The following is a 14136-nucleotide window of genomic DNA, read 5'->3' as shown; positions in this document are numbered from 1 at the left end:
ATCACCTGTCAATCACCTGTCAATCACCCATCAATCACCCATCAATCACCCCCTGTCACTGCCACCCATCAATCAGCCCCTAACCTGCCCCTTGCGGGCAATCTGATCACCCACCCACACCAATAGATCGCCCGCAGATCCGACGTCAGATCACCTCCCAAGTGCAGTGTTTACATCTGTTCTCTACCCTAAACACCCACCAATTACCCATCAATCACCCCCTATCACCACCTGTCACTGATACCCATCAGATCAGACCCTAATCTGCCCCTTGCGGGCACCCAATCACCCGCCTACACGCTCAGATTGCCCTCAGACCCCCCCCCCCCTTATCAATTCGCCAGTGCATTATTTACATCTGTTCTTCCCTGTAATAACCCACTGATCACCTGTCAATCACCCATCAATCACCCCCTGTCACTGCCACCCATCAATCACCCCCTGTCACAAGTTAGCAGAAAATGACACTTTGTGAAAAAAAAAACAATTAAAATCAAATTTCCGCTAACTTGCGACAAAAAATAAAATCTTCTATGAACTCGCCATACTCCTAACAGAATACCTTGGGGTGTCTTTCTAAAATGGGGTCATTAGTGGGGTTCCTATACTGCCCTGGCATTTTAGGGGCCCTAAACCGTGAGGAGTAGTCTTGAAACAAAAATGACCTGTGAAATCCTAAAGGTACTCATTGGACTTGGGGCCCCTTAGCGCAGTTAGGGTGCAAAAAAGTGCCACACATGTGGTATCGCCGTATTCAGGAGAAGTAGTATAATGTGTTTTGGGGTGCATTTTTTACACATACCCATGCTGAGTGGGAGAAATATCTCTGTAAATGGACAATTGTGTGTAAAAAAAAAAACAAAAAACAATTGTCATTTACAGAGATATTTCTCCCACCTAGCATGGGTATGTGTAAAAAATACACCCCAAAACACATTATACTACTTCTCCTGAGTACGGCAATACCACATGTGTGTCACTTTTTTGCAGCCTAACTGGGCTAAGGGGCCCAAAGTCCAATGAGCACCTTTAGGCTTTACAGGGGTGCTTACAAATTAGCACCCCCCAAAATGCCAGGACAGTAAACACACCCCACAAATGACCCCATTTTGGAAAGTAGACACTTCAAGGTATTCAGAGAGGGGCATGGTGAGTCCGTGGCAGATTTCATTTTTTTTGTCACAAGTTAGCAGAAATGGAAACTTTCTTTCTTTTTTCTTCTTGTCACAAACTGTCATTTTCCGCTAACTTGTGACAAAAAATAATATCTTCTATGAACTCACTATGCCTCTCAGTGAATACTTTGGGATGTCTTCTTTCCAAAATGGGGTCATTTGGGGGGTATTTATACTATCCTGGAATTCTAGCCCCTCATGAAACATGACAGGTGGTCAGAAAAGTCATAGATGCTACAAAATGGGAAAATTCACTTTTTGCACCATAGTTTGTAAACGCTATAACTTTTACCCAAACCAATAAATATAGGCTGAATGGGGCTTTTTTTTATCAAAAACATGTTTGTCCACATTTTTCGTGCTACATGTATACAGAAATTTTACTTTATTTGAAAAATGTCAGCACAGAAAGTTAAAATCATTTTTTTGACAAAATTCATGTCCTTTTTGATGAATATAATAAAAAGTAAAAATCGCAGCAGCAATCAAATAGCACCAAAAGAAAGCGTTATTAGTGACAAGAAAAGGAGCCAAAATTAATTTAGGTGGTAGGTTGTATGAGCGAGCAATAAACCGTGAAAGCTGCAGTGGTCTGAATTGAAAAAAAAGGGTCTGGTCCTTAAGGGGGGTAAAGCCCGCGGTTCTCAAGTGGTTAAGAGTAGGGGATCCTGGCATTTCCTTTTTTTTTTTACTCAAATTTTTATTGAGAAGTAATTGCTTGAAACAGTATAAAAAGCACACTGTATAAACTGCAAACATTATAATCAAACAAATCCAACAGCAAGAATGGTTAACACATTGTGCATAATTCCAGGTCATCGTGTACGTATGCCATGTTCTACAATATTCAGAGTGGGGTGGCTGTAGGAACACTAAAGTTTCCATACATACAACTACTCCATAAGCAGATAACTCTAGATTATTACAATTACCAGACAACTTCTCAAAGATTTTTCAGTTATTTTTAAGAAGAAGACAGAAAGAGACAAAAAAAAAAGAGAAGAGAGAAGAGAAAGGATAGAGAAAAGAAAATATGAGGGGAAAGAAATAAGTGTGCGAGTGTCTGGGCTAACAACTATCTTATAAAATTTCTATTGTTGGGTGACCTAGTCCAACCCTATATCCAGGCTCACATAATCAAAATTAGCTTGAAAACAAAGGGGAGTGTTCCCAGACCGTATTACATTGATCCTGGCATTTCCACTTGACAGGTATTAAGCTTTTAGCAGCTATCAGTAGTTGAGGAACTATTGATCTCTTATATCTACTAATGGAGATTGATGTATCATTCAACAACACTTTCGCTGGATCCCAATCACCACATCCCTCACACAATCTCTCAATACATCCTAACACTCCATCCCAGAAATTAGAGAGAACTGGACACTCCCACACCAAATGTATCACTGTACCCTTAGCCCCACAACCTCTCCAACATCTATCACTTGCACCCGGATATATAACAGCCAACCTATCTGGCGTCCTATACCATCTAGTCAATAATTTAAAACTAACCTCCTTAATTCTAGAACTGACAGAAGTAGCATGAGCCAAAATACATACTTTCCTTTTTTGACTTTTGCTCAGAGAGATGCCAGAATCCTCCTCCCACCTATTCAGATACTCTGGGAAATCCCCACCACTCAGCAAGGACAAATTTTTATACAGGAATGATATCAGATGCATGGGAGAGTCCTCCAACACAAAAAGTTTTTCAAAATCAGATAAATCCATACTAGATCGAAAAATTTGCTTCTTCTCCGCTAAGAAATGCTCCAACTGTCTATGTCTCCAAAAGTCAAATGGAAACTGACCAAATTCCTCACGCAACCTATCCAATGATTTTAAATTATTGTTAATCAGAATGTCCCCCAAGGTTACTCCACCTCCAACTCCCCACAATCCAAAAAAAAACCCTTCTCCCTACCCGGGGGGAAAAAAGAGAATCCCTCAAGAGGAGACAATGGAGAAACCCCCACAAACCAACCACATTTTTTTATTAATCAGATCCCATACCTTAAACACATTTTTTATCCAAAAAGGAGTCCATTTTGGTAAGTCTCTATAAATTCCAGGAAGCCAGAAAGCTTTTGCCAATTCAATTCCTACTAGTTCCTTTTCAATATTAACCCAACATTTCACACCTCCCCCATATGTCCAGTCGAAAAGTCTAAACAATACACAAGCTCTATAATACACTTTTGGATCAGGAAGTCCCAACCCATCCTTCTCTTTAGGACGAGTCAAAATCCCATAAGCCAACCTCGAGATCTTATTCTGCCAAACAAATCTACTAAGAATAGATTTAAGGGATTTAAAAAAAGTTGCAGGCACACAAACCGGAAGCATGGACTTATAAAACACTAATCTAGGTAAGATATTCATCTTAACAATGTCTATACGTCCAAACCACGGGGAAAAAAAGCTCCCTCCCCATCCTTCCAAATCCTTTTTTATAGAGTTTAACAAAGGGAAATAATTAAGGGAAAACAGTCTGGACAGATCTCTGGGTAACATTATTCCAAAGTATTTAATTGCATCACTTCTAAAGGGAAATGGAAAGTTACTTTTAATTTGGTTCAACAACAAGGCACTCAATGAAACGTTAAGCGCCTCAGATTTTTACATATTAATCTTAAAATTAGAATAGATGCCATATCTTTCGAATTCCTTAATCAAATTAGGCAATGCCACCAATGGCTCTGCTAAATAAAATAAAATATCATCAGCAAAAGCAGACAATTTATGCTCCTCATTTCCAACATTCACCCCATGAATACTCCCAATTTTCCTAATAGAACATAAAAAAACTTCCAAGGTCAAATAAATATGTGATCTACTTGCTGTCTTGCCACTGCCCAAAGTTCTACATGGGCAGACCCACAACCCCTACGAGAACGATTTGGAGAACACAGACGAGGGATAGAGGATGGAGCCACAAACCACAGCATCCCTCGATTTTCACTGAGGCTCACAATCAATGCACACAGAGCTTGTCAGTCATGGGTCTAGAAGCAATCTCATCAGGACTTCCACTAGGCCAAAGGTACAGAAAACTATGTGAAAGGGAAGCATACTGGATCTTTAGGTTACATTCCCTAGTACCAAATGGCCTAAACAAAGAAGTCGAGACAGCCAGCTTCATATAACCCAGCCCCAGTAGCCCCGTTACAAATAGCCTTCCCACATGCCCAGTTGCACCATCCTCCCACCACCACTTTCGGGTGGCGTCACTTCCAGGTGTGGCCTTACACACCACAACTATGGCCTAATATAACACATTCCGCAACCCCCCTCCTCCACCCTCACCATACTAAACCTTCCCCCCAATCATAACCCTCCTCCCCCCCCCTTCCACCCCCATCCACTCCCCTTTCTTTCCCTCCCTTCTGCTCTTGTCCCCGGACCCTTCCCCCCCCCCCCCCCCCATAACTTCCCATCCTGAGCTTGGCCAGTCATCCCCACCAATTTTCATCAATTTTTACAGAAGTATTCATCCACTCTTTGTACATTTTAGGTCCTAACATAAGGTTTGATCATTCAAACACATTTACCACCAACCTTCACACTATGGACCACTTTCCACACCATGTACCATCAGTGGGTTTTTTTTTTAAATAGGTTATGTGCATGTATGTATTATTACCATTTTTATTTTATTTTATTTTTTATGCATTTACTTTTATGTACTTCTATCTGTGAATTGATGTATTTGCATTTTTATCTATGAATTGATGTATTTATAGTGTTATGAGCCATATTCATATAATTTAGATTCATGCCCATTGCCCAGACACACCGTTCATGTCGGAAAGTTTCCCCCTGACCTGCTTCTTTACGTGTTAACAGCCTGCTTGCGGAGTCAGTATAGAAAAACCCGATTCCCATAGCAGGCGGGAGGGGCTACCCACACCAGCTCCTGCCCCTGGGACACATCCTCTTGTTGCTATGTTTCCATAGCAACCCCCTGGCCGGCGCTGATCTATTACACTTTCTTCCCTGGCCACACCGCTACACAGGGTTGCTTAGCAGCAGCGCTGATGTCAGTTCCCAACGTCACAGTCCGGCCCCCCTGGGTAGAGATGGCGTGCACCGATAGGCCACCTCTGCCCCTCCAGTTGGCACCCCTCCTCTCAGCCGGGAGACCACGCCCCCTCCTTTTTCATACTGTCTCTACGGACGGGAACTGATGGATCCCCGCCTGCCATCCATTGGCACAGGCACGCTGGGTGGGCAAATTACCCAGCACTGGATTCCTCTCCAGCACACCTCAGTGCCATCCTGCAGGTAACATCATCTATTTGCTAAGGGCTACACTTCCTTCTGTTTACCTATTTAGCTAATCCCTAGGCATAATCTGCCCACACCACTCCCCCTTTTTTACTCCACCACGCCCACAGATCCATTCTGGGTCACACACCCACACAATTGGGAGCTAATTTCAGCTCCTATTTAAACCCACTGTGTGCGTGCTGGATACGTTACCTGATGAAGGAGTGGACACGCCGAAATGCGTTGTGACGTTATCCAGCACACGGATAGCACCACGGATGATACCTCTGGTTTTTTACCATCCTTGACCCGGACAGATACTGGCCAAAGCGGTTCCCAGGTTATCAACAATTGGTTGCTGCAGAGAGGGCTATAATAGCCCAGTTACAGGCTCGTATTGCTTTTTTATCTAGTAAGTGCAACTTGTATGCGCATTACTTTTTAACCATTAAAAGGATAACACACTATGGAGCATTCCTTCTTCCCTTCTTTTCTTATGTCCTGACATATCTGTTGTGTACATTTTAGTGACAAAACACAAAGTACTGTCCTGCATGACTTTTCGAGACAGCAAATGGAAATCAAACATGTCATATGCAATGCTATCTTTGACATTCTGTTTCACCGGACAAAAAAGCCCATGTTTTGTGGAAGTCCACAGAGGTACCGTAATTAGAATTGCTGAGGCTGTAATAGCCCCACATGTGAATATGTGCGGTGTCCTGCAAAGCATGTGTGCTGTTGGTGGACTCTTAGGACAGGGTTAGGACACACTGTCATAGACCCAGAATAAGGATGTGCCTCAGGTGCTCTGACTAAATTTTGACCACAGACGCTGCATGCTCACTTGTTTTGTGATTCAGACACTACTAAGGCCAAAAGATCAACAGGACTGCCAGACAACAGTAACCATTACTTACTGCCGTCGGCGTTTAAGTATCGCTGACTAAACTGTAGACTTAAGTTTCTTTTTTCTTCTTTATATTGGTATAATTGTCTTGTACCCAAAAGTCAGGTTTTTTTTAATCAAAATTTGATAGTTGTAATGGATGTCTGAAACATACATTTCTAAATTGTCATTTTGAAGTTGTTACCATAACAAATAAAATTGAAGGGTTTTTCGTGTTTGTTTTGCTATGTATTTTACTAGAGGATGTTTGTTCATCGCATATGAAATTCAGTCTCTGAAGAGGTCGATTACACTGGATACTCGGGCATCACAGCGTGAGAAGCTCAAATCCTATATTTACTTACATATGGTTCCATCAGATGCAGACAATTTCCAAGGTATGAAACATCTGTTTAGCTATTCTCAAATGATGAGGTGCACTCGTTTAATAGTCACTTACTTAATAGTTACTTAGGATAGGGGTAGTGCTACAAATCACAAAGCGCTGGATGTGAAACATATCATACATTACAATTCATGCAGGGAGAAACAACTGTTAGCCAATAAGTAAACTTGAGAGGCCCTCCAGAGACCACAGAGAGTGTTAGAGTGCAGGAGCAAAAAGTAGTTGACCCTCCAACTCTAACATTCCCTCCATTTATCCCAGATCTTGTGAAATTTCTACAAAGCACCTCTATGGGCATAAATTAGGTTTTAAAATGGCGAAAGAAAGATGCAGCCGTGTCAGAGACCCAAGTTTTAGAGGGGTTTGGAGGAAGGAAACATAGCTTAGGGTAATTAGATATCGGGCACCCCATTTTATTGTGTATGAATATAACAAGATGAGACCAAAAGGCATATGTGGGTGGGCAGGACCAAGCAAGATTGTAAAATGTGGGAAAGGGAGACTTACATTTAGGGTAGAAAAGGGAGACATTTCTCTAGTGCTTAGCCATCTGGGTTGTGACAAGGTACGCTCTATGTAAAATATATAGTTAAGTTAGACAGTCTCTCAAACAAGAGCGGGCTTTGTTATCTGCCTGTAAGGCATCTTTCTATTCCTCCTTGCCTATAGTTGGGACATCCATTTTCCATATCCTTTTGAAGTCTGATGTACGTTGGAAAAGCGTTATGTGTATTGGAGAACCTTATAAATTAGACCTATTAAACATTTGGCCTGGGCCATTCTTTTAACAAATTCATTTTTATTGGGGTTTTACATAAAAAAACAGTATGGACAGTGTACACACAAAGGTAGTCCAATCTCCTAAAAGGCCATTAATATGATCATGCACAGGAGACAAAAAAACTGATTAGGGCTTGTTGGAATTGGCTAGATATCTGGTGCTTAAGCTGTTGATATCGTAAAAGATTGCCATGTAGATCCTTTTCTACTATACAGCGGAACAAAATTTGTATTTATGCACACACATCTTCTTTAGCTTCCACAGTGCAGGAGGTAAACTTCAAAATCCTTACTCAATGGTATTCTATACCATAAAAGCCCCATAAAATATACCTTATTAAGACAGACACAAGCTGAAGGTGTCATGTGATGTTGGCACACTTTTTCATATACTTTGGTCATGCTCATTCCTAAAAGAATTTTGGGTATGTATAGAAAGATTAATTAAGTCTGTAACAGAGAAAGAGACTCCTTTCACCACGGAATTCTATCTGCTACACCTCAACGATTGGTCCTTGAAAAGTTATAAAAAAAATCAATAGTAAGACATATTCTTAATGCAGCTAAATGTCTTATTGTAAGGTATTGGAGAGATAATGTGCCTCCTGAGTTTGGAGGAACTGGTAAGGGAATTAGACTGCACCCAGTGGATATTGGACCTTACACACACTGTCCAAAAAGGACAGACACATATAACAAAACTTGGTCCTTCTAGAATTTATTCCAGAACTCAGGCCAATTTGCCATGGTACACAATGAATAATGTTGGCAATAATATATTAAAGAGACTCTGTAACAAAATGTTCAGCCTTATTTCTTCTATCCTATAAGTTCCTATACCTGTTCTAATGTGGTATGTCTTACTCCAGCCTTTCCTAGTTGCACAGTGGCTGTATTATCTCTGTTATATAATCGAATCTTCTTTCCTCTGATGGCTTTGTCGGGCTCAGGCAGGAATTTGCTGCTCTGCTTGTGACAGGATAGAAGCTATACACACCCTCTCCACGCCCCCTGCAGGCTCTGTGTGAATCACAGACTGAGCTCCTCTCAGCCTATCACACTCTGGTTAGCAGCCATGTCTTGTTTGTAAACACTGCCTAAAACTGGCAATTACAAGCCAGGATCACAGCAGGGAGTGGCAGAAACAGCACAGAGGGGCCCAGGAGAACAATGAATAGAATTGTATGCTTTTTATTGTAAGAATTTTAGAGTACAGATTCTCTTTAAGTAATTCACTGGGTAGATGTTGAAGGACTTGCATGAGAGAATTTTCAGGGCAATAATTCTTATAATCTTAGTGGGACTGGTTATGCAGCATCTGGATAATGGGGGGAAGGTAGGAAAGTTATAGAAAATAATGCTATCATGTGATTATGCTCTGTAGTTTCAACTATGATGTATATTTAAATATACCATTCTTTAGTACTTTGCGAATGGATCCGCTATATACCGTATTTTTCAGACTATAAGACGCACTTTTTCTCCCCCAAAATTGGGAAAAAAAGTCGGTGCATCTTATAGTCCGAATGTACGAACTAGAGTGCAGAGAATGCAGCGGGAGCTTACCTATGCTTCCATGGCCCATATGCAATCCACTTTTTCACCTGAATTATCTCCTAGGTGATATTTTAAAACTTGTCAATAAAATCCTTTTTAAACCACCAGCAAGCAAAAGAATACTCAAAATAATTTTGATAGTACTTTTTACCTACTTTTTGATACTTTTTTCCATTGCAAGGTGTTAAAAAGTTATTTTAAATCAAAGGTGAAATTTTTTCTCCTAGGAGAAAAGTCAGGTGAAAGGGTGAATTGCATATGGGCCCATGTGTCCGAGTGCCCCATTTCCAGGCATGATTGTAGATTGCATCAGTGAGCTCTGTAAGCTGTCTTCCATTCCTCTCCCTGTGTGACCTCGCGGCGGGGGTCATGCATTCCATGGCAGCGAGTGAGGCAGAAGCGTGTCTGTCAGGAAGGCGTGCGCAGCCATGTGCACAATGTACACTACTGTGGCTGCACAGCTAGAGAGGCGGCATGAGTTGGGAGCAGGAGAGGCAGCGAGTGAGACGTGCTCCACCACGTACACAATGCACATCACCTTGGCAGCAGGGCAGAGAACTGGCGAGAGATTCGGCAAAAGTCAGCAGCAGAGGCTGCAAGAGAGGCCGTGAGCTCAGCGGACCCGGACCAATCAGCTGCCTCTCATCCTTGGGCCAATTCTCCAGCGGCTCCAGCTCCTCCACCGCTGAGACCCAGACCAACAACCTTCCTGTAACCTGGGCGCACCATGCCGGCCAATACTTCAGCGGCTCCAGCTCTTCCACTGCTGAGACACAGACCGACAAGCTTCCTGTCACCTGGGGCAACCACCACCTCCTCCACCACCACTGATGTGACGACAGTTTCCCCTGCCGCTTCTGAGACTAGTTCCCCTGCTGCCGCCAGACCAATAAGCTGCCTCTCGCCACATGGACAGCTTCTGCTGATTCCTTGTCCACTTCCGCTGGTGAGACCCGCCACTGAGGGGAGACCTAGACCGATCTCCCAGCTTCCCTCTCTCCCAGGACCATTAACAGCACACTGAAGCACTGCTACTGCTGGTAAATGCACTGTAATGTATGTTGGGACAGTGTAGCTTAGTGTAGGTTGTGGGGACAGTATAGCTTAGTGTAGTTTGTGGGGACAGTGTAGTTTAGTGTAGTTTGTGGGGACAGTGTAGCTTAGTGTAGTTTGTGGGGACAGTGTAGTTTGTGGGGACAGTGTAGCTTATTGTAGATGTAGACCAAGAATGGGTCACTACAACCACTACATTTTCATACCACTGGGAACAGGAAAACGACAAGCCATAACATACCAATCCAAAGAAGGAATCCCACTGCACCAGTGGTGAAGTAAAAGTCCAATCTTTATTGTAGCATTAAAGGACAGCACAGTAAAATAGTTCACACGTATCGGAGCAGAAACATGGCTCCCTAGTCATAGCTCTGAGCTATGACTAAGGAGCCATGTTTCTGCTAGGTTTTCACCTTATTACGGTTTTCACCTTGCTTGCTGCTGCTACATGATATGCTGTTATATTCCTACTTCTTGATTTCCTGTAACCAAAATGACTACTAAATGAAAACCTTGTATCACTGCTTGATACAAATAAAATTACTAAATGTTCATAGCATCTGACAGCCCGTGCATCTGCTGAATAGCTGTGTGAACTTCCAACTGATGAGGTATGATTATTGGTACCAAAATATATTTACAAGAAGCTCTGATCAATATTTACAGATGTCATAGCACAGAGTAAGGTTACACACAAGAGCGCAGCCACCACAGAGATACATAGAGAGCGAAAACCGAAGGCTGAGGAGGGCGGCAAGGGAGAGATCTATGCGCATGGGGCTGGAGGAAGCCCCAAGTATGTATAAAACTTGTATTTTAGATCATCTCTTGTACACTTTAACTGTTTTCTGGAATTAATATTATCGCTCCTGCGTGGGCAGTTTACCGCACTGTGGTTGATAATGATACTACCTTTTGCAAAATACTAATACTGTATTTTTCAAATTAAGAGAAAAAGATTGCGACAGCTGATGTATATTTAGGCCAAAAGGTCTTAGAGTTGAGCTAATTTACCATCCTTAATAATTCATAATACACTTCTACATTTATGTTTCAAAGCACTGTGTTTCTGAGACTCAGTGGGTTCTCTCAATTTTAGTGGATTGTTTGTGGATGTGGCTGCTGTCCTTGCTTTTCAAAAACAAAGTAAATGATTAGAATTTTTCCTCAGTTGGCTTAAATTATATTTGCATTCAAGGCCAGTTCTGCCAAACAGTACTCTATTGTATTTTGGACTAAATAACGCAACACTACAGGTGAATATAGGTGGTAAATGATATGGGAATAATTCAGGATTGCATGCAAATGTATTGCAGTGTATACAGCTTTCAAATGAGGCGATCAGAAGCTCTTTCAGCTGTTTCTGCATAAAATTTGCAGTAAATTTGTATGTAAACCAGAATTATTAGCATCTCATTGACCATCTCTACAGATGAATGACGGTAGCTCACCTCTAAATATGTTCATGCTAAGCTTGAGACTTGAACATAGTCTTAAATGATTTTTTTTTCTTCTTTTAGTCTTAATTATCAGTAACTTGCAGTGCCATCTGCAGTATTCCCGCATCGAAACAAGTCCCCATATCCACAAGAAAATAGCTTTTATTTCTCTACGACCAACTCGGTCTTAGAATATGCTTGCAGGAAGAGGCAGAGCTGTTCACCGTAGCACTGCCTCTCTCAGTGCCAATCGCCACCAATCTGCACCTATTTCAGTCCCCTTCAAATTTATGCCGCCCCTCCGAGGCTGTCAGAGGCGCAACATAGAGTTTTAAAGCACCTGCGAGTCTCACAGCAGCGTAAGTCTCAGCAGTAAATGGCAGTTCAGTTTGAGAAGGTATGACCTGGTTCACTGGGTTATAATTTGTTTTGGTAAATTAATGCATACGTTAGTTACTACTAACGGTTAGTAGAACCATCCACTGGAGTAGCTGTTATGTACTTACTAACCAGTTTGAGTTGTGTCATTGGATATCTGCTTCACAGTCCTCAGTACTGACGTGTTTAATCACATTTAAGGTCTCACAAATAAAGTGCAAAAAGAACTTCACAGAACAGCAATAAAGGCTCTGGAGGCTTCAGCCAGTTTCTTCAGAGAAGACCCTGACAGAGGTAAATTATATTTTGTAACTGGAGGAAATAAATCGTGTAGGTTTAGAGATGAGGGTTGAGGAAGCAGAGCTTATGTTCAGTTAGTTAGGGGAAGACTTATAAAGAAGAGATGCGGTTAGGGGTCTGGATGTGTGGACCAGGTTGCTGGGTGAAGCGGTTTCTAAAGTTACTGATTTTGTCACTGAGGACTGAAGCAATGTCCTAAACTGAGATGCAGAGAGTGGTAGGTGGGTGTGGAAGGTTTGAGGAAACTGAAGGTAAGAAAAAAAAGCTGTTTGACAATGTGGAACAACTCAAGGATATGAAAGGAGAAGTAGGAATGTTCGCCGCCGAGAAGTCCTGTCTGAAAGTAGTCTTTGTAGCTTAGGAAATGCTCATGTAAATCATTTTTGTGCCAGCCCCATTCTGCTACCCGGTAGTAGAGCTTTAGTAGTTTGATCTCCTCAGTGATCCATGGTTGATGCTAGGCCCGATGGGTGTGGTCCATGAAAGGAGAGGCAGCAGAATCAAATGCAAGAAGTTAGTGTTGTGGTGTGTGTAGTTGCTAGTTAAAGGACCACTGTCACGAAAATCTGTAAATTTAAAATATATGTAAACAGATACAAATAAGAAACACGTTTCTTCCAGAGTAAAATGAGCCATAGATTAGGTTTTGGGCTAGTCCATCTCTCCATAGGGGATTCTCAGCATGGCCTTTATTATAAAGGCACTTCCTGAAAAAGATTTATACAAAGATGCTGGCCAGCCTCCCTTCTCACCGTACACATTTTTGGCAGTTGGACGGAGCAACTGCCATTCACTAAGTGCTTTTGAAAATAAAGAAACACCTGAGAACCCCCATGAAGAGATTGGCTAGTCTACAACAAGTTTTTATTACTTTCAGTATAAAAAGATAAACATTTTCACAACTTAGTGCAGTAACAAATGTAGGAGTAATACAAAAATTGTACAAGGTACACAAGATCTGCAAAGGCAGAGGGAATTACACATACATATAGAGTAGGTGCCAGCAGCACAAGGCAACATTTATTGACAACTCAAGGAGTCAACATTTAGCTGAGTGAAAGATCTATGGGGAAACCACCACGCAGATTTGATGGTTTTAAGACTGTTTGTACCACATATCTCTTTGAACAGTCTGGGGGTTATAAAACTGGTGAACAATCTAGCTGAGAAACTGTCCACAGACTAAGTTAACTTTATAGCTGTGAAGCTACGAACATGAAGAGTGAGATGGGACAGGACCATCTGAGGAAAAAAGAGGAAGAAGTAAGAAAGGGAGAAAGGACAGGGAAAGGGGGAGGAATGAAGAAAGGGGTATCATTCTGCCGAAACTCTACAACCGCAAAGAAGGGTAATGTAAATCTGTAAGGGGCATGTATAGCGAGTACCAGAGTTTAAACTGCAGTGAGGGAGGTCGGGAACCAGTGGGGATGGTGTATAAAGTATGGTTTCCAAATGTTTTTCGAATTGCGGGAGTGAGCCATCCAAAATGGCTTTCATCTTGTCAAAGCAGAAGTGCATAGCTTAAATTAGTCTTAAAGGTATTAAAAAGGAGAGAGGGGGTCCTCCAGGAGCTTGCTATTACCCCTTTAGCAGCAAGGCAGATATGCATTAATAGCTTACATTGGTATTTTGAAACTTCTGGGGGCTTTAGGCCTTGAAGGGCTACCTCTGGGAGTTTGGGTACTTGTAGGCATATGGTGGAGTATATAACCCGGTATACGCTGATCCAGAGTCCTTTATTTGCAGGGTTACATTTTTCAATACGATTTGGGGTCAATTACCAGCGCAGGAGGATATTGTATCGTGTCTCCACCAGAGAGGAGCTAATGGAGATGCTTGGGGTACCACTCCACACATGCTGCAGGTCTTCAATTTCAAGAGTGTGTT

At 42.0% G+C, this 14136-nt stretch overlaps 1 protein-coding gene across 2 annotated transcripts in view; it reads left to right on the top strand.

Moving 5' to 3' along the window:
* The window catches only part of SERAC1 (serine active site containing 1), a 197657-nt gene that overhangs the window by 54913 nt on the left and 128608 nt on the right, over positions 1-14136 (top strand). For both annotated transcript variants that reach the window (XM_068231859.1, XM_068231858.1), the window contains exons 4-5: positions 6598-6734; positions 12151-12243. In XM_068231859.1, the coding sequence (XP_068087960.1) occupies positions 6598-6734; positions 12151-12243 (230 nt within the window). The remainder of the gene's footprint in view (positions 1-6597; positions 6735-12150; positions 12244-14136) is intronic.

This window comes from Hyperolius riggenbachi, chromosome 4 (genome assembly GCF_040937935.1).
Source record: "Hyperolius riggenbachi isolate aHypRig1 chromosome 4, aHypRig1.pri, whole genome shotgun sequence".
Classification (NCBI taxonomy): Eukaryota; Metazoa; Chordata; class Amphibia; order Anura; family Hyperoliidae; genus Hyperolius; species Hyperolius riggenbachi.
This window is presented reverse-complemented; position numbering and strand designations above follow the sequence as displayed.